Raw genomic sequence first — 21,774 nt, 5'->3', positions numbered from 1 at the left:
ATTGGAAAGCCAATCCGCTAATAATTTTTGAAAGCTTCCAAGCATGCAGGAATTACTAACATTTTGCAGTTTAGTGTATGATGGATGGACAGATCACGTAACCTGTCGTTCCCAGTAACTGCTCAGCCTTTGCACAATGTGGTTCTGTGGTAAGAGATGGTTTCACAGCGTGATGTCATCAAGAGAAACTTTATTACCACAGAATCTTTTTTAATGCTACTGCAGAGAGCAGTGAAGGACGTTTACTAACCCACTGTCTGTCTGTGAGAGCTTGACTGTGACGGTTGTTGTGAGTTGTTCAGAGCCCTGCGCACTCAGGCCTCAGTTTCCTCTCCTGTCATGGTATTTCCTCAGCGAGTTGCTGCTTGGCGTTTGAACCCTGGGAGCTGGGCAGCAGGAATGTGTTCAGCAGATGTCTCTCTCTCTCAACAATGCGACCCCAAGGGTACAGCGCTGACCTTTTGCCTATTGTTTTTGGGCCGGACACGTGGGGTCTCCATCGCAGCAGGGTGTCCCGGAACGACGCTCCACCACTCTACCCTCCCCTCCATGAATGTTCTTTCTGTCAGTGCTTCCCCCTTGAAAGAACCTTATTTGGGCCTGCAGGGGATGGACGATATTACATGCACACTGATTTTCCTTTCACTTTAAACAAGACCTATACACACAATGCATTTCAAGGCGTGATAAAAAGCCAGCATTTCCCATTCCAGTCTTGTCATGAATTATATGCATCAAAGTTTTGGTTTCAAGTTATTTTGTTTCATTTGTTTACTTTTAATATAAGTACTACAGATATATGCAAGATTTATTTAAATACTCAAAAGTTGCAATATATACAGAATGTAACCTTCAATATACACACATATTTTGCCTTTTGTTCTTAACTGATAAAGTGAATGTTTTTTTGTTTTTTTTTCCATCATGCAGTCATCCTGAAGTCATCATAAGAGTCAGGACATCCGAAAGGAAACAGCAATTAGCTCGCACAACAAGGAGCCACAATAAAAGTTATTCAACCAGACTATTTTTAAGTCTGTGAGAGGACACACTGTGTACACTGTGTCTCAAGGGCAGAGTTTACACACGCTAATGAGAAATAAATGAAATTGCGACCGACAAGACATTCCCACAGCCTGCCTGCAGCTAACATACTGTAGACGGGTCTGTCTCTGGTCTGGAACTGCATGCATGTTACATTCATGTTACATTACACACTGTATGTGTACTGTAGGCTGGGTGAAAAGATAAAAAAAATATTAAATAAATAATAATAATAAAAATAAAAGATTGAGCTTGGTCTGGTGAAAGCCAGACTATGTGTACTGTAGAAACTGCTTGAAATTGCTAATAAATTAGATTTCTGAACTTTTCTCCAGAAATGTGGATCCAGTTCATCCAGTTCATAATAGATTTCCATCTCTCATAATAATTGGCATACTTTGCATATCTAACTGAAATTATGAAATAAGAAACATAAACATTTTTGTTTTGTTCATGTGGCAGATATTTGTACCCAGAGTGATGCTGTATGCACTAATTGTATGTGTACAAAGAGACATGTTGAACTCATGACTGTGGAATTGGTAGCGACTTGCCCTCCCATCTCAGGCGGTTGATGGGAACAGCTTTAAGCACAGCCATGTGTCTTTGCATAGGAACAATGAAACAATTTGACTAGTAGTTTGACCTGGGGTCAGGGACGTCCCTCTTTCTTCCATCCTGGAAAGCTGCCACTACTTCCCCCTGGAACCTGTTTGGTCTTGGCATTAGTTCATTTGTAGAGACTTCCCTCCAAGATATAAATGAGTTTTAAGTGCAGGAGAGAGAGACAAAGAGAGAGGGAAAGAGAGAGAGAGACATGGAGAGGAATAGAGAGAGATGAGAGGGAGAGAAAGAGAGAGATTAAAAATCTGAAGGTTAAGAACTCCAGTGACTTAAAATGACTTAGAAATCACAGTGGAGAAAGACAAAAACACATTCATATGTCAAAAAGAAAAGGCACACGCAAAAAGAACAGAAAATGTCAAATGTTTCCCTTCATCTTTTAATATTTTATCAATGTAGGTTTATTCTAGTAGTCTTTGAATTCTTGTGTGAATTCTTGTGTTCTATGTGTGTTTCAGTGTTCCGGGAATCGTTGACCAAAAATTCAGGACATTGACGACGGGGAAATTTTTCTTAAAAAAAATGTGCGCAGTAGCTTGAATGAGTTTATCTGTTCGGTTATTCTTTGACAAATAAAACATTCCATGCCATGCTTGAATTTGAAATTGTGACTAGTTTTGATGTAGAGGATTGTTGCATCTTGAAACGCTATGCATATCCTAGGTTACTGCATGTGTAACCTGCAAACTATATGTACAAAATTGAAATGTTTTTAGTTCAACTCCTATTTCATCAAACTATTAAATCACATCAGAGGCAGCTAAGATATTAGCATGACAAAAAAATACATCTGTGTCGTGAGTTTGTGTGAGATACCTGGATTTGACAGATAATGACATTACAAATGCATTGTCTTCTCAAAACAACTCCATCTTCATCTTTGCAGACTTCTCTCTTCTGGGGGGCTGCTTGAATGGCAACATGAGTCAGAGCTGAGATGCAATATCATTATCTGGCAGGCAACATCCATCTGGTTTGCCTGTTAACTTTCACTTGGTCCTTCCAAGAAAGGAAACAGCATTGAATACGTAAATATGACGTCTTGCAAAAATCTTGTGGGCCACATAGGTAATTAATTCATCCAGTCATCCATCCATTGACCCAGGGTTGCAACATCATTGTCTGCCAGGGTTGTAACATCTGGCAGCCAACTTCCTCGTGGTTTGCCTGTCAACTTCCTCTTGGTCCTTCCAAGAAAGGAAACAGCATTTAATACTTAAATATGACGTCTTGCAAAAATCTTGTGGGTTACAGAGTTAATTCATTCATCCAGTCATCCATCCATTCATCAATCCATTGATCCATCCACCCATTCAATTCATTCATTCATTCATTCATTCATTCATTCATTGGTCAGTTAAGATACATTTCTTCTGCTTTTGGGGCCAATCAAGTGACCATGGCACTGTACAATTAAAAAACCAGGAGTAAAGTAAACAAAGTGAAAGTCTACATTGCAGTGATTTAATGCAATGCAAACCATTTTGAAGTGTCTGCTGGTAATATCCAGGAATGTTATTCCTATGGCCATCACTGTGAGTTATGCCTTTGCATTTTGCATGTAGAAACGGTGCTGTGCAGAGAGATCACCCTTTAGGAACAGGTTGGCTGACAGGTGGCCATGATTACGAGGCGTAATGGGATTATGGGATGGCTGACTCTTTATCTTGAGGTCGATGCCGTGAGGAGAAAAAACATTGGAGGTCCACACAAGAAAGCCAAAGGTAGGAAAACTTCTGTTTGTACTTCTTTCATACTTTCACTTGCAGGAGTGTTAGCCGCTGCCTTCAGCTATGTCCTGGCAGGAGCTCCATGTAATGACCAGAAAAGCATCAGGTTCCCCTAACGTACTTGTGGATATGAGTCTGGACTAATCTTTTCAAAGGCATTATGCTTAGTCAAGTCAGCCATAAGTGGAAGAGTATCAGTATCCTTCCACAATGAATTTCATTTGAATAACATAATGGACATTGACCTATAAGGGTTGACTGCGATTTGAAATCAGATAGCATCATTATTAGAGGTTGAATACAGGACATACATTACTGTTTATTTCTTAAAAACTCAGTTTAAATGCACCAATCAACAGCATCATAAATCAGCTTTTCAAAGGTCCATTTTTAAATGATGGTGTGTAAGTGTAGAGTTGTAGACGCCCATCTGAAGAGTGTGTGTGGGCTTGGTTACGTTCTGTTTTCAAGCTCTGCATACTTGTCTGCCTGCTCATTCTCTACATCAACATGATCTTGGACAGAGTTCTCTGGGTTGGGAGAGCTGCCTGCCTGCCTGTCTGCTTGCTGGGGTGAGCGATGGCGTCTCTCAGAGAACTCCCAGCTGGTGGGAAACCAAACAGCTGTGTGTAGATCAGCCCAAGCGGGGCAGTGGCTGTATGGTGTCAGACTGCCGTGTGGGCTATGCTGCAGCAATGCTGATCCACAGCACAACACAACTACTGGGCCTTAGACAGAAGTTCATATAGTGGAGTAAAGAAGATTTTTACTTAAATATATGTATGATAGCTCACTAGGTAAGTAATTTGTTCTGTGTCTGTTCCAGCTTGAATACAGTTGCTGTGATGAGTTGAACCAAAATGTGGGATTTTATAGTTTTGGAAAAAAAAAAATCCTTGAAATGTATAGGCAAAATAGTGGATATAAAATGATCATGGTTGTTGTATACGTTTGTGTTTTGTGGATTACTTTCAATGTTTATCTATCACTATACAGATTATAACAACACGGGAGTTTGTCTATCTTATTGAGGTTTTTTGGCCTATAACCCTGATGTAGTTATGTTTTAGAAATGTTTTTTTCTGTGGGAAAAAGCATTCAGGAAATCAGCAGGCCCTGGTGAAATGACTCCCTTGTTAATGAAGACTCAAATACTCTCCTCTCGTACTCTCTATTGCCCAACCACTTAGACACCACAAGAACAAATATATATATATATACATTTATTTGCCAGCTCACTTCACTAGTCACATTCACAATCACATTTAACCTCTAGGGAAGTGAACTGGCATGTTCCCACTGTATTAGTCATTGAGTGTCTTTTCCTCGAGTGGCTCTCTTACAAGCTTCTGTTTGTCTTTCGACTCGTCTGCTCTGTTACTTCTACTGTCGTCTGGTCTCAAAGACACACTGGTCCTTTTACACCTCTAAGTGTGTTTCTGTCTCCCAGTGTGACTAACTACAGTTGAATTCAGGCTTTTTACTCGAGTCCTTTAACGTTACTGCCCTCCTGTTCCAATTTCAACTTTTATATAGTGTAAACAAAGCATTTCTGTATTTCAATTTAATTCAGTGAAGTATTTATTCTTTAAAAGCTGTATACAACCTTGATAAAAGCCTCTCTGCATGACTCAGTGGTTGCACGGATGTTTTTTCTCGGCCCATAATACAGTAATTTGTCTGTTTTGTGGGCTGTTAATGCAGCTTAGCAAATTACTTTTTAAATGCCTTCCAACGTGTGCAGAGACTCAGTCTCCTCTCATCTCCTCTGTGTTCTTGTGTGTCTCCCCAGCACCCAGGAGCCTCACACCCAAAGCAGGAGGGACGCTATTGATACTCGACCGCATACCGGGGCTGTCGTTTGTTTGGTGAGCCATCCCCGGCTGCCCCATGCCTGCCAGAACAGCAGCCCTCTCTGATGCCACCCCTCTTAGGGAGTGCTAATTCATGGATGGACGCAAAGACCATGAGGGACGGCCACTTTTTTACGCTGTCGTCCAGGGAGCTGCTCATATCAACGCCTCTGATAAATGCCCTCTCTGCAACTCTTCGGAAACTTTGGCTTCTCCATACAAATGTTGTGCTAATCTCAGTTCAGTAATGGGCAAATCCGAGCTGTAGTCCACATATACAGTAGTGTGGTGTACTGAGTAGAATGTGGTTCTTTATTCCTGGAAGTAGCTGAACCAGCTTAACTGGTAAACGCAGAGCATGATGGGTGCTCAGGTAAGTCTCCTCTCTTATGCACCTCACACCTCACCTTTCCCTTGGAGGATATGAAGATGCTTTGATGTAGACTAGATGTTCCTAGTGCTCATTCTAGCTGCAAAACACACTTAAGTCTTAAGTGTATCTCTCTTTTAGCCTCCAATTAACTCTTCTCCCTGGGCATGAATAGGAGGTTGTTGTAGCACAGCTGAAACCATCCCAGATGCTTCAATCTCAGTCTTGTCTTGACTTGACTTGGTAAATTAGACCTATCACATAACGGAGATATTTACAGACACTTAAGAGGACTGCGGACCCACACCTGTAAACAAATACAGACGTGACTATGGTCTGTCCATAACAATAATTGTGGCTGGATTAGTGAGGGAAGGCTTTTGGACAGGCTATGTGTGTAAGCAGCCAAGGCAGAGGAATGACACATACACTCATGCCCACAGGCACAGTGCACAAAGACCATGCAGTGTGTGGCCAAACTTCCGTAAAAGGTTCTCTTTCACTTCGTCTCTGTCATTCTGCCTGTATCATTCTCTCTCTCTCTCTCTCTCCCTCACTCTCTCGCTCTCCTTCTCTGACATCATCCAGTGTGTTCATAGGGTTGTGTCAGGGCAAAGGCAGAGAGGGTGGTTAGACAAGCATAAACCTTTTAAATCCTGAATTGGTCTCTGACTTTGGTTGATTGATTTTGTTTTTTTGAAGTTAAGACGTCACACAAAACATGATAGGCTCAAGGCTTCATTCCTTAAGTATAAATCTTTTGTAATTCCCCTCATAAATGCTCTTTCCGACAGATTTGATGAGACTTTCATGCTCCTTCTTCTCTCCACAGATACCTGCATCAGGCCCGTTTGGATTATTTAGGCTATCGGACGACAGTGACAGCAGTGATGAAGGTAGTCTACTTTTGTGCTTGGTGTTACAAAATGTACTGTCTGAAAACCAATCTTTAACTGCACATCACATGGAATAGTATAGTGTGGGAATGACCGTGAGGAGTTGTGCCCCCCAGAGCCGAGGCCAGAGGAGCTGCTGGCCACCTCCTGGGAGGACCTGCCCATCATGGAGAGACTGGGTCTCAGCAGGTGGGTCAGCTGATGCGCTGAAAACGGCACAACGATCTGCAATCCAACTCTTTATAGAAAATTTAACAACCAGCAATCCAACTCTTCAAAGCAAATTTAACAACACAACTTTTTTTTTAACACATCTGTGTCCATATAGGGACAACACAGTTTGTGTAATTTCCAACACATTCATTTTAAGAGTGAAATTAGGACATATTGAAACATTCCTTCCTTCCTTCCATTTCTAATTTCATCTTTGTCTCATAGTTGTGACGAAATGACAGAAGAAGAAGTTGAGGTATGAAATTAACCCCTTTATTCACCCATTCAGAGTCGTACACTTTAACAGCCCACCTGCCAATCTCTCTCATCAAATTTGTTCATGCACATTTAACATGCTTTTGTTACATTTTACTTTTGTTGTTCTGTACAATGTTGCACGTTGTTTAGACTTTGACCTCTGACAGCTACACTGTATGTCACAGATACACACACTATCACAAATCCACACACTCAAATGTGTTGTCCCTATCTAACACAGAGATGTGTTAAAAAACAACGCAAGTTGTGTTATTTTAAACACATATTGTGTAACAAATAAAAAAAGGAAACAACACAAACTGTGTTGTCCCTATCGGGACACAGAGATGTGTTAAAAACAACACAAGTTGTGTTGTTTTCAACACATTCATTTTAAGAGTGTAGAACTGCACAATACATACTGGCTGTTTGTATGAGGTGGACAAATTAGGTAAGATAAGCAATCATGTATGTGGTGTCCATTTATGGAAACTCCATTCAGATGTATATGTGAAAGTACACCAAATAGGACTAGCCAGATAAATGTGCATTGCTGTGAAAGCCGCCAATAGATCTTTAGAATGGTGAGTTGACCTCATGTATAACAGTATGACTGTTCCTCTGCACAGAGCGCCTTCTTCCAGTTCGCCATGGCGTTCCGCTGTGACCAGTACACCCTTCCCCAGAGGCTCCAGGCAGAGGAGCATGACCGTGCAGTGGCACAGGAGAACCTGCAGATGGAGCTCAACCACACCAAAGACACCCTGCAGGTCAATACTACACCGCAGACATTTCCAGAGATTACACTGTGTACTTTGAGCTGCACAGTCAGACCAACACCTTACTGTTGCTAGCATAGTTATCCTATAATGTTGTGATGTCTCTCTTATTTCTGTCTTGGTCCCCTCCCCACATCTCCTGCAACTAAAGGATTCAGCAGCAAACAGTGTCTATTACTTCATTCTAGTTTGTGCTTCGCTTAATTCCCGAGACTGAAGACTATCTCCAAATATAGGCGGTGGTAGTGTGGCACAGATGGGGAAAGGCCATAAAAACCCTTTTAAGAAAAACATTCTACCGTGCTTTCAATAATAAAAAAAAACTAAATTGTGGCACTTAGTTAAGTTATGTTAACTTTAAACTGACTTAATGTAGGCTATTAAAATGTTTACAGTATATACACAATATTTATGCATATTGTATATCATCTATGTTTCTTCAGCCATTACAAATATATCCTACATACATAAACATGGATTTTCTGCATGTGAATAGATGTGATAGACGTCTTTTTGAATGATCCATTAACGTGAGTTGTGTTGACAAACAGCTGCTGAAAGCCCGGTGTGTGGACAGTGAGGTGGTAGAAATACTGGACAAAATGGAGACCTCCTTGGACACTCTGTGCAGAGCGATGGATGACATCATTACAGCTGCTGAGACGCTGGGGGCTGCTCACCAGGTATGTATATGAGGACGTAAAGCTATAGGCTACCTCCATAGGCTACCTACAGGCACTGACATAGGTTTATAATGTGTGTGTGATATCAATAGAATGTGGATTCAAATCATAGGTCGGTTTACTTTCATGTAATCATTCACTGAATGTGTGTTGGGCATTTAAAGGTAGAGTTTGTACTTTTCATGGTGTCAAAAATGACAACAATTATGTACAGTAAGTCTTGAGGTAAGATCAGTAAACAGTGGCCTAGATTTATAACAATAAACTCTTGATAAAGTAAAGTAAGATAAAGTGTTAAAAACATCTTGTGGGGAGCCATAGGGCTGCGGTCGCATTAGTGTCTTGTACTATAAACAGGCTCAGTGCCTATGGGGACCCAGGTTTGAGTCTGACCTGAACTCTTTCTCCCACTCATTTCCTGTCCTCTCTTTACTGTCTTTTCCATTAAATACTAAAAAGTCCAAAAATATCACTTTAAAATTTTGTGTGCTTCACCTCACTGTGTGTACACTGTGTGCAGTGTGTGTTTCACTAATTCACGGATTGGGATAAATGCAGAGACCAAATTTCCCTCACGGGATCAAAAGAGTATATATACTTATACTTACTTACTTAAGAGCCTTTGGCTAATAAAGTGTCTCTATAGAAATAGGGCAATTCCATGCAAAGGTCATCCTTACCATGGAAAAAAAAAGTTGTGCATACGCAAATAGAACTGTTGTTAAAATCTTCATTTAGGTCTATATTTTATTGTTTGTAACTGATCTGATTGAATTTGATGGAGAATGACACTCTTTTTACATCATAAATATGGTGTGCAACCAGGGGTGAAAGTAGTTTTTATTTCTTGGTGGTACCATGATATAGAGTTATAATGCGCACGCAGAGCACGCGCCGAAAATTTAACTTAGCCTAATTATTTATTATTTATTTATTTGTTTATATACTGTATTATAGTCTACTTATCAAGCATTCACTAGGACTTCTTATCACTCTAGTATCACTCTTTAACCCACCTGTATCTGTTTTTGATTATGAATAAATTGCACACTGATGCACTTAATTTCAACATTTATTTATTTATTTAGCCTATTTACTCTGCTCGCTCCCACTTCCAATCGTTTGTTTTATATAGACTACTGTATATCATGAAACACGTTTCTTTGAGTCATGCCTTTTTATTTGGGAGACTGCAACATACTTCTGTCCGCTAAAACACTTTCATTATTGCTGCGCAAGATCTGGTTAAGCCGTACACGCGCTGTCTGTCTCTTGTCTCTCCAGCAAAACACTGCACACATAAAACCAGAATAGGCTATTAAACATCAACATATTTTTCTTTAGCCTGTATGTTTTTTTTTATTTGGGAGACTTTCCAAGAAACGTCCGTCTGCTAAAACACTTTGGATACCAGTGCACGTTGGCGCAATTACTGTAGGCTACTGTACGCGCGCTATAGCTTGCTCGTTGTCTGTCCAGCTGCACGGGAGGTTTAGACACAATTCAGATACAGTTCAGAACGATGAATATGAAATATATTTTGGGGGAAACGTGTTGCTTCTGGTAATTTGACGTTAGCAGTTGTGTTGTCATGCTGAAAGTGCTATATTTTTCAGCGGCAGTATAGTTTTCTTTCCGGTACGGCGTACCCTCTCCAAATATTTTAGTGGTACTCCGTACCGGCCAGTACCGGCTTACTTTCACCCCTGTGTGCAACCATACAGAAACAACATATTTCACATGGTAATATTATACATATTTCAAAAGTGGATAAATGGACCCAATGTTCAAACAAATTGTGTCATTTGACAAATTCCAGATTGACAAGGGAATGGTAGAGAAATGTCTATGCTCAGCTTGTCTTTAAGAGCACAACTCCTTACATTTGTAAGGGTTTTGTTTTTAAGTCAGCAAGTTCCATGGCCATGTCACATCCATAACGTTTTATAGGAAAAGTTTATGCTACACATACAGTGTTGATGCGACAATGTCCATAGTGTCTGTGCAAAGCTGATTTATATCAATGTAAAGTGTGATGACCAAATTGTGCCCCTTTCTTACTTTTAAAACCTTTAATGGTGCGTTATGGATGTGACGTTATGGATGTTACATAATTTGAATTTGAATTTACAAGACTGGGGACTTTATTATATTGTACCTCAAAGCCGATAAAACGTCTGTTCTGGTGGCATGTCAGTTTCAACGCATTTCAACTTAGTGTTTATAATTGACATTTCAAAGATTATTAGGTTGATCAAAACCACAGGGAGGCCTTGCCTAACCATTAGCAAAACAAACATAATATTAAAATACCTCCAGTGATTAGCCTAGCCATAGCCTATTTTCAAGTGGCCTAATAACGAAAATCTGAGTGATTATCTTCCTGTAACCGTCATACTGTTGTTGTACAGTAACTGGATTATCGTGTTAGCTGGTGAAGATGGCTGACTTTACAGCTGGAGTTAACATAGCAACCTCGTTCTGTTGCAGATCTGTTCAGCCTGCCGTTCACGTCTGCTTAACACAGTTTAATTTTAAATGTGACGCGATATGACAGCATTTGAAGTGTCAGGTCCTCTGTAGCTAATACCCACAGAGTAACATGAGTAAGGGCAGCAATAAACTAGATGTACCGCATAGCGGTACAAAATATGACCGCCTCTCAGTCCTGCATATTCTCTTCGCAAAAATAAATCACGCTTGTCAGTTTGTCTCTATCTCCTACTCCTGCAACTCATGTGCATGCAAATGTGTGCATATGTGAGTTTGCTTTTGTTTATAAGAGTGTGTGTGTGTGTGTCTGTGTGTGTGTGTCTGTGTGTGTGTGTCTGAGTGTGTGCTTGTGCATATGCGTGCCTGTGTTTGTGTGTTTATGTGTGTGTGTGTGTGTGTGTGTGCGTGTGTGTTTGCATGCCCACATGTGTATGCGTGCCTGTGTGTGTGTGTTTATGTATCTGCATTCATGTGGGTGGGTGTTTGTCAGGGTTGGGTCAGATTACTTAAAAATGTAATCCATTACTGACTACAAATTACTTGGCAATTTTTGTAATCAGTAGGCTAACGTAATCAGTTGGATTACCAAAAACATGTAACATAATCTGATTACTTTAGGATTACTTTAAGATTGCTTCAATAAATATGTCCCTTAAGAAAAAGACACCACCACTGAATTGATGAAAGAATTCTCATTCTATTTTTCTCTTTATTATTTCATTACATCTAAGAAATCTCTTTGCTCTGAGTAAAGCATTCCTGTGTGAATTAACTGATCTTTTCCTCCAAAAATCTTAATGTAGCCCCTTGTTTTAGTGTTACCATTTACTTTGAGGTCACCAGGTCCCATTGTCTGAAAAACACCCAAAACTTATACATTTCTAAACCTATTCTCCACTTTGGGGGTGGTGTTTTGGTGGTTGAAATTTTCACCCCATCCCAAAATTGATCACTTAGTCATCATGGATGTGATCATGGATCACTATTCTCCAAACATGCACAACTCAGCTTAACCTTTATAAGGGCACACCTGGACAATGCATTTAGCTTTCGCTGGATTTTTTTGACCCAGGGACATGGCCTGAGATTGAATGACACCATGTCCATTTCTATTGTGGGGGTGAGAAAATTATTCCTTTGGGATGTTTTTCAACCAGGGGGACCTGGTGACTTTCTCAAAGTAAACGGTAACACTAAAACAAGAGGCTACATTAAGATTAGGAGGAAAAGATCAGGCAGTGTGCCAAGAGACCTGCCCCAATAGTAAATAAGTTAGTACGTAAGTATAGATACTCTTTTGATCCCGTGAGGGAAATTTGGTCTCCCAATCCGTGAATTAGTGAAGCACACAGTGAACACACAGTGAGGTGAAGCACACAATGAGCACACAGTGAGGTGAAGCACACACCAACGGCACTTCAGCCGTGGATGTGGGCATGGGAGAGCAGTGCTCAACCATTTCCCCCGCCCACATTTTTTCTACTGGTCGGGGATCAAATCGGCAAGCCCGAAGCTTGTCAAATTAAATTACTTGTTGTCCTGATTCTTCCTGTGGATCTTAGTGGGCACTGAGGAAGCAATAATTTCATCGCTAGTTTTTCATGATTACTATTTCAATTGTTTCATATCAAAATTCACTACTTAATTATGTGTTTTATGTAGTTTGTCGAGGACTGGTTCAGACACGTCACATCCATAACGTGTAACCGTCACATCCATAACGCCAGTTTTTCCTACATAATGCATTACAAAAATTACGTATAGTTTCAAAAACACACTTTTTGTGTTCATTCAAGTCTCCTTCATGGTACATATATCATAGTTTCGGAAGTTTCCTTCAAAATTCACAGAGTTTGTAGAAAACCTGTAATCTATCACAGAAATGTGTCCATTTCATGTCACATCCATAATGCTGATAAAATGCCTTGTATTCTTAGGATGAAATTGATTATATGAAATTTGAGGATTTCTCAGTATTCAGAGGACAGAGGTTGCATTAAAAGTTATGCAAATTAATTCACTGATACTAATTTTGCCCCCACTCTAAGGCATTTTGTTTACCAATATGAGTCCAATTGTCACATCCATTACGCTGGAACTGCCCAATAACAGACTTGGTTGTTGTTGTTAGAGATAATCTGCACACCAAAGAGCTCCGATATAGTTTTTACGTTTCGAGCCCCTATGACTCAAAACCTGAGGAAGAGCCGTAGTTCTACCAGAAAGACTCAGTAGACAGAAAAGAATCAGTTAACAATTTAATTAGTAAAGGAACGGTTTGGATACAAGCATGATAGAGTCCTGAATAGGTAACAGTCTTTGGCGTAGGCCCCGTCTCGGATCCGTCCAGCGATGAGCGGATCTCGTCTCCTGCCGATGGATGATGGCAGGGGCGGGGAGCCTACCCTCCACGACGAGACGGGGACCAACTGGTGGCGGTGGCTGAAGGAAGATGATGTGGTAGGCAGACCATGCCCAATTGACGTGGACTGCTGGCAGAGGTGGCTGGAGGGGAGGTGGAGGGGATGTCAAAGTCAGCGTACGTACTGAGAAGCAGAAGCAGTGTTAGTGGTACATATTTAAAGAGCCCACTGAATTTCTATAGGCTAGCGCTGATTGAATGAGTGAATGATCAGATTGCAGGGCTTTCCCGAAAAGTAGGCAAAGCTAAGATTGGCTCCATGTAAGCATAGGAGGAGTAAAGGCTACACTACGAGTCTTCTAGTAGAACTTTCGCTGAAGCTATCATGGACTGGAAACGTCAAACTGCTAAATAAAAATAAACACCTTAAATGGGAGCTCCTCAGCGTGCAGATCATCTCATCTCTCTTGTCCACTATGCTTTAGATCAGGGGTGGGCAACTAATTTCCCCAAGGGGCCACATGACAAACTGGGACTGTTGAGGAGGGCCGGACCCAAAATACCGAACTCAAGTCTGAACTCAATTCTGTTCAATTCTATTCTGTTCTTATAACATTAAGTAAATCATATGGTTTTGTTTACTAGTCGTAAGAACAGATGAAAATGTGAGGGAGACAAAGGAAAAACAGCAATATTTAATCTATGTCCAGTATTTAATCCTCATTCTCGAAAATGATTTTTTGACATTGACATTTTTTTTCAGTTTTCAAAGACTGATATAAAAAAGTACTACAATTTCTATATAATTAGGCTAGGTCATGAAAATGTGAAGGAGTCAGTACAACCGATAGGCCTGTGCCACCATTTCATCAACACTCAGCAATATTTCATCATTAAATCATTACCATCATTAAATTAACTCTATGCAGAATTAGACTACGAAAATGTGGAGCAGACAATAGTAGGCTGTCATTAGTTAATCAACATGCACAAAGACAACTATTTTAAAAATGTAGGCTATGTTTTTGCTTTAACTTTATGCACATAACTGTGATTGGTCAACTCGCTCTGTGTGTTGAGCCGGCTGCTTCAAGCAACCTGTGGGTAGTAGCATCATACTAGTTCGCTAACATAAGCTTTGCAAATAAACTCAGACATATTTTGGTTACAATTACGGGGTTATCCGATTGTAAACTGTCTATCTGCCAGTAACTTTTTGAAATGAACACTTCGTATCGCCAACGAGCACTAGGCCTAGTAGCATCATAGTTCGCTAACATAAGCTTTGCAAATAAACTCAGACATATTTTGGTTACAATTACGGGGTTATCCGATTGTAAACTGTAAACTGAAATGAACACTTCGTATCGCCAACGAGCAGCAGTAGGAGTTCGTTCTAACAACCTTTGCGGTGGTGAGCGACGCAGAGACACAAAACTTTGAATGGTTTACGCCGACGTAAAGGCAACTGCATTGTGTCGACGCAGAAGCATAAATTCACCAGCACATCAGTGAGGGTGTTTACGTCGTGCATCCACGCACAAATGTATGGGCGTACAAATAGCAGTCGCTTTCAAAATAAAAACAACGATATTGATTTGCATGCATTATCTCTATGCTAGGCTCTTTCACGGACCTTACGCGGGCCGGTCAGGGAAAGTATGTTGCCCATGTATGCTTTAGATCCTGCACCCATCCAAATTGGCTTTTGAGATGTGAGTGACCTCTCACTGTTTCTTGTTGTTGTTGTTGTTGTTGTTGTTGTTGCCACCTATGTTGGCATGACTTTAGGAGGCCCGCGTGAGCCATGCAGTGGAACTGATGTCGGTCCACGTGGACCATCTGAAGCGACGACACACCCTGGATAGCGCTGAGATCCTGGAGGCCAGGAGGCTCCTGCAGAAGACCCGTGGGCGGCTGCTGAGTGACAACACTGGTCAGGAAGGATCTGTAATCATGCCAATGCATCATACACTGCTTTCAAATGGCTGTGTGAAAGTCTATCAAATCGAATGCATTACCTGTGTGTACAGTATTACCTTCAAAAATGGATAGTGTCCGCTTTAATGAATTAAGATTCTACCTCATTTCCTCTCTTGCAGATGACGGTGATGTGAGAATTGTGAGGCACTCAGCACAACTGGTAATCAGGCTTTCATGGATGTAGAGAGAAGCAATAACATACATACAGCAATCACTGTGAACTATGATAAAAAAAAAAAAAGAATGTTCAAGGCTATAAGAACCATATACAGTAGTATCAGTGCACCAAGCACATCAGAAGGGCCATCTGGTTATACTGGAGGTGTTGCTTAACCCAGTGTAGCAGAGTCATTTATCAACCATTAAAGAGCTAAAGAAAAATGCCTGTGTGCGATGACTGCTTCTCACCCTTCTTCCAATCTGCCTCACACTCTCATCTCTCCCATCTCTCTCTCTGGTCTCCTCATCTGCAGCACTTTGCCCGTAGGAGAGTGAGCATGACTCTCATTCCAAATCTGGCTCAGGTACAGAAACCAGCACTTGTGTTACATTATGGGAATATACGGTGATATCCGGTAACACATACTTTCAATTCAGTAAATTCTAATTTTGTTAATGTTTTGTTTTTATATATATCTCACAAAGCATAGGCTATACAACGAAATTAAAAATGCTTAAACTGCAACTAAACATTTTGAATTTCCCCTTAATGTCCACAACAGCTCAAAGATCTTGAGACTAAGTTCTCAGAGGGGCTAAAGACCAGCGAGGACACTGGAAGCCCACAACCAGAAGGTGACAGCAGGTAGGCCTGTGGCTGTGCTCACAGCTGGACCACTGTGTGGACATTGAAAATAGAGAGGGAACTCCAATCTCTCTCCAAACTCTCTGCTACCAATGAGGACCACTGTGTGTGTGTGTGTGTGTGTGTGTGTGTGTGTGTGTGTGTGTGTTTCTGTAACCTTCTTTACAGCTGATATATCTCTCAAACATGCTAGACACGCAAACTACTGTATGTCTCCTTTATCAGGGAAAAAGATGGCCAACCCGATTCTCCTGAAAGCTTTTTTCCTCCCCGACATCGACGCAACCCTCTTCTAAGACAGGCATCAACCCAGAGTCAGGACGAGGACTCAGAATCCTCCGCAGTCCCCAGGTACAGTTGGCTTTTTGAACCTCTGGAAGAGTCAACTATACGTTTTTATGTGTTTTGTATCTACAAACAGTATTTATGTCATGTTTATTTTATGTACTGTATGCAACTATGAAGAGTTTGTGTTCTACAAATTCTGTAGAAGTTCAACTGACTGCAAGTTATGATTAAAACAATTAAAACAATTAAGAATAAGGACTTATTCCTATGGGCAAAAAATATTATCGAAATATATGGCTTCACATGACACACGTTTGGTATTATCTTCTAGAAAACAATGTGCAATTGTAAAAACGTTTCAGTAATACAAAAGCATTTTGATACCAGTCGATCAGTTTGTTTGTGGAGGGATCTCACCCACTGTCCTCGCATTCCTCTGCAGTCCCGTGCCCCCAGCACTGCGACTGCGTCGTAGATCGGCCCTGGTCGAGCAGGAGGGGACAGAAAGCTCGGAGGAGAATGAGGGATCCAGGGAAACGAGTGAGCAGAGCCCCCCTGTCTCTGCTCCCCCCACCCCAGAGCAGTAAGAGCGCATCAGCAATATACATTTCTGTAACGTTATCCTCCGTCCCCTCTTCACTTTCACTAGGATCCTTGGGCAGCTTTAGATGGCTGTCTCTGTGTACAGCAGTTCTCAGAATAGTTTGCTGTGTAACCTTATGTAGATGTAGTCCCCTAACATTTCATTAATCAATTAAGGCCCATTTTAAATTGATAGATCTGATTAAAAAAATTAAGTTGAATTCTAAAGTTCCATGAAACTCTATCTTACTGTATTTGTTCGTAAAGTACAATAATGCATTGTGTCCAGGTGAAGGCAAAAGACAAAGCCTATGGGACAGAATTCTCAGAATAGAATTCTGAAACAATTTTTTCTTCCTTCTGTAGGCATTGTCTATATTCTGTCCAACGTTCCCTGCCTCAGTGGGTCTCCACCAGTCGCTTTGTGATCCACATACTCACTCTGGGAGCCATCTTCTGTGTGGTGTTCCTCTGGATGTTACTCATGATACTGATACAGCTGAGCTGAGCAACTTCCCTGCACTTTAAAACAACATTGCATGTCAGATGATAATTCATTTATGGCAAACGGTGGTAAATGACATTATGAACAGTGAACCAGGAATATAACACAGACCTACAGTAACAGTAATGATAATGATATGACACAGAGAATAGCAGCAAGTCAGCTTGTTAGTGCCGGCATTTGTCTGGCTGCGTGCTGTGAGAGCACATCACGGCACAGTCTGTGACATACACTAACTAAAAGGCTTTTATAAAAGGTTGTTAAGGATGCCTTTTTCTGACAGGTCTTTGTATGACAGGTGATGGTTGTGAAATGGGACATAAGATGTAGGGAGTTTATAGGTTTTTATTGGTCTGTCCCAAGATAAACAGCTGTTAAATTCAATCAATGAAAAGGTCAAAAATTACAGGTTCATATACAGGTCAATCAATGACAGGTTCTTTAATAATTATGCACAGTGTAGTCCAGGCATATCAAGACCTTTAGTTTTGTATAGGAATGTTACATCTTGAGTTCATGTTAGGACAACAATCAAATGCACATTAATAAACAGGATGCCATTCTCTGTTAAACATCAGAAAACAAAAAAAAAACACAGTTCTGGTCTTATATTAAATATAATGAACTGTTGACCTGTTGACATCTTTATTTTCCACAGTGTGATGATGTACACTGTGCAAATATTACTGTGCTGTTTACACACATTTTCAAAACTCTGACTATTTTTCAAAACTCTACACACAGAAAAAACCTAGCCTGGAAAAATCCAAACTCATTCATAAAGTAAATAGGGTCTAGTGACTCATGGTTGGGATTCTTTTCCAACACCTGCATTGCAGTGGGCACTAACTTCATCAAATCATTGGTCTCCTTACCAATCACATTATATAGCCAATATAGCCTTACCAATCACATTCATCAGAGATTCCTCATTACTTCCTACTTCGCCTAAACTTTACAAACTGACAATAAACAGCATCAACAGTCGGGAAACAATGTATATGGGTCTACTTTTTCTGTAAATAAATGTCTGCATTTTTCCAACTGCATTTTATGATATTTGCAGGTGTTGCTGCTACTGTTTATCTTTACTGTTTCACCTTCCCCTCTCGTCACTGATTGGTCTGACTTTTTTTTTGACTGAGTGAATTATTGTGTCCCAGACTAGTATCTCCCTCAAAGGAGATCTAGGATGGGCAGGCTCAGGCAACACAAAACCCACTATTGCTCACACAAAATGCAAAATGCCTCAAATCTTCAGCAAAATGACACAGCAGACACCAACATATTTAAAATTACATAAACACATCTCTAAAGCAACCATTCGCCTCACAGTATAAACACTTTTGTCATAATTTGACATTTTGGATACATTAGCCTACACACTGTTGGGGGGTTAAATCGGCTAAAGTCTGATTCCTTTTTATTTCAAAGTATGTGCATTGATTCTGACCATTTCAACTGGAAATCCTCTAGGAACAGATTGAAAGGGTCTATATGACAATGATCAGATGGTATTCAGAAAAGTAGTTGTGAGTGGTGAATAAGTGTTGCATTTTGAATGAAATCAAGCAACTTCCTGTTAGATTTTGTGTGTTAGGTAGTTGTGTGTGGTATTTTGCAAAAAGCGGTTTTGTATGGTTTTGTAGATTTGGTGTGGGGTTATGGTGTTTGAGTGACAGGTTTCAAACTAACATAACTGTCAGTGTCATAAGTAGAGAGAGAGACTACATTTTCAAGATGCATTACTTACCCAGTGCCAACAGGTGGCAGTGGAGGACACCATGCAGTGGGCACATGTTGCAAGGAAACTTAGGACCTCTGAATGACCTTTAATGAAATTTCCTTTCTTCTGCGGTCTAGATATAATTTCTTTTACAGTAGCTTTATATTCTGTTTCAGTGTAGGGATGTGAACTTGGTGGATGTCCTTTGGTTTATAGTGCTTTGCTTACTTCAGTGTAAATCAGGTACAGTAGACCCTATCACCTCTATTTTAAGTAGGCTATTTTTGAACAGTCTTGTTCATAAAAACATGTAAACATCTGATAATTTGAGAATCCATTTCACTATATCCTGGTCTCATTTTTCTTCAATCCATATTTATCACATGGTAATATTATTGGACAATGTTCCTTTATACAACAGTTACACAATGGTATCTGAATATTCATCAACTGATTATTTGAAAGGCTCTTGTATTGAGAAGGCTGTTATAATTTATTTCAACCACTTGAATTATGGGAAACAGATGGTGTTTTCTGTTAACTATAAGCCTGATTGGGAACATGGAAATGAAACTCAAAATTAGACATACACTGATTATCCCTTTCAAAAATGCTCTGTTCTATTCTAAATGCTCAAGTGAGACCATGAAGTGACCCTACATGGGTTTCCTATACGTCGTTATGTTAATATGAAAGACATATCAAATATACCACAAAGAACAAGAGTAGGTGTTCCAAGATGGCTTTTCTAAATTCAGAACCATGTTCTTATACTTATGTGCCATGAATGATGTTGGAGGGAAACTTCATACATTAAAGGTTTGATGAACTTCTTGCACAGGAGATCTCACACGTTTATCCATTACAACGTTCCCCTGCTCTCTGCCTCTTATTGAGATGATGACATAACAGACTAAGCTGGTAATGATTTAACCTACACCAGCTATCCCAGTTTCCAAGGTCTGCTAAGGCTACTGGCACTTATACAATGTATTAATCCCGTTTGCATCTGCAGAAGTCTTTTAGTAATCTATAATTCTGCGGCATAAAGCAGATGTATTTGTTTATTGTACAGAAAAATAAAAAAAAACCGGTCAAGCTGTCAATTGACTACATTGCAGTCAAGAAGTAGGGGAAATTAATTTACGAAACCAAAACGTGGGTCAAAGTACGGTAAACGACCGTATAGCCTGTTAAAAACGTCGCTAGATAGTATTAAATCGCCAACAACATTGTTTTCTGCAGAAGCCTACCCTAGGCTACAGATTAGTTCTGAACAGTTATTTCTCTACTGGCTAAATTATCAAAAAGGTGCTTTCTCTTTGTCCTCCGCAAATTAGTTCCGTAGAGAGACGTTAGAATAAATTAGCGTTTGCGATTGACAACGTTGTGATAAGTAGGCTTTGCAAAGTTAACTTGAATGCATCAATTCTGAACAAAGTTGTGTAGGCTACACCGCGCCAGTTGTAGTCTGCATGAACAGTTCTTGAAGACACTGTTTTGATTTGCATAGGGGAGGTGCGGGCTGAAGCCAACCTGTTTGAGGGAGAGCGGTGCAAGGAGAGAATGCGTGCTCTATCGAATATCTCTACAATGAAATAATGTGTCTAGGCTAATCTATATTTTCAATAAGCAATCACTGCATGCCTATGGAAACAATAAGTCAATATATTAGAGATATCAAGAGTAACGCAGGAATGGACGTTACAGTTATTCAGTAGCCTAACTGTAACGAATTACTGAAATTTGAATTGCACTGACAATAAGTAGACAGCAAATTAAGATATTTTTTCGTTTTGTGGAGCGGCACTGGTAGGCTTTCAAAAGCAGATTTCGATTTTCGTTAACCACTAGCCAATCCTTATGCCATACCGTCTAAATCGAGGTCATTTTTAATTATGCATGATTTATTTTGTTATTGAATTCGTAGGCTGGGATTCCTCTCTGCAACAATTATGTTTAAAGGTAGCCTCCTGCTTTTTCAGAAGGGGCGGCAGGCAGGCTACTGACAGAGCGACGTGCAGTGGCAGAGCGACGCACAGAGGCTGAAAGTGGTAGGCTACTAAAGTTTCACGCAGCTTCACGTCACGTAATGCGCGACTGAAGTGGCCATTTCAAAGTAATGCCCACTGTAGTATGCCTATGTTTCTCTTTTCGTTGCTGAGTTGCAAAATGATTATCAAGGAATTGTGCATCGAAAATGTCAGAGCCAAGGTTCACACTGACTCACTCCCTGCTCCCTGGTTTATTTCTTCACAGAGTGCATCCCAGTACCTTCACTTCCCCTACTGAATGGTGCAGTGGTGTAGAAATCAGCTTGATAATCATGAGCCCAGATAGCCAACTCTCTTCCATTTCTCCAAGACCCATTTTTTAGGCTTGTGTGGTCACTGTAGGGTGGTGCATGATGATGGACAGATGTTAGTATGGACACTCTACTACACAATCGGCCTCTTTGTGGAATGTTGTGGATGCCTCAGTAGCTTTTTGCTTTGTTCAGACCAGAAGACATACCCTTCCTTGCCCTGACAATTATTAGCTTTTGGCAAAATACAAATCAGAATAGAAGACATTACATAA

The 21,774-nt window shown here is 40.4% G+C and overlaps 1 protein-coding gene across 2 annotated transcripts; it reads left to right on the top strand.

Annotated features, from left to right (window-relative positions):
* The first annotated feature begins 3,919 nt into the window (after positions 1-3,919).
* LOC143104414 (inositol 1,4,5-triphosphate receptor associated 1) lies at positions 3,920-18,512 on the top strand. 2 transcript variants are annotated; one of them, XM_076268462.1, is made up of 14 exons: positions 3,920-4,195; positions 5,191-5,624; positions 6,454-6,517; positions 6,634-6,706; positions 6,956-6,986; positions 7,618-7,758; positions 8,319-8,450; positions 15,097-15,241; positions 15,408-15,448; positions 15,762-15,812; positions 16,011-16,093; positions 16,319-16,444; positions 16,824-16,964; positions 17,330-18,512. In XM_076268462.1, the coding sequence occupies exons 2-14, from the start codon at positions 5,610-5,612 to the stop codon at positions 17,469-17,471; spliced, it is 1,185 nt and encodes a 394-aa protein (XP_076124577.1). In that variant the 5' UTR covers positions 3,920-4,195; positions 5,191-5,609; the 3' UTR covers positions 17,472-18,512. The 2 variants fall into 2 exon arrangements, with proteins under 2 accessions (XP_076124577.1, XP_076124578.1); XM_076268463.1 differs by lacking the exons at positions 3,920-4,195; positions 5,191-5,624; positions 6,956-6,986 and having other exon boundaries at positions 6,472-6,517.
* The last annotated feature ends 3,262 nt before the right edge of the window (positions 18,513-21,774 follow it).

This window comes from Alosa pseudoharengus, unplaced genomic scaffold (assembly GCF_046254945.1).
Source record: "Alosa pseudoharengus isolate Yale_2024_CS ecotype anadromous, Long Island Sound unplaced genomic scaffold, YU_APseudo_1.1 YU_APseudo_1.1_scf_5, whole genome shotgun sequence".
In the NCBI taxonomy this organism is placed as follows: Eukaryota; Metazoa; Chordata; class Actinopteri; order Clupeiformes; family Clupeidae; genus Alosa; species Alosa pseudoharengus.
Note: the sequence above shows the minus strand (reverse complement) of the source record. Positions and strands in the feature narration are given on the sequence as shown.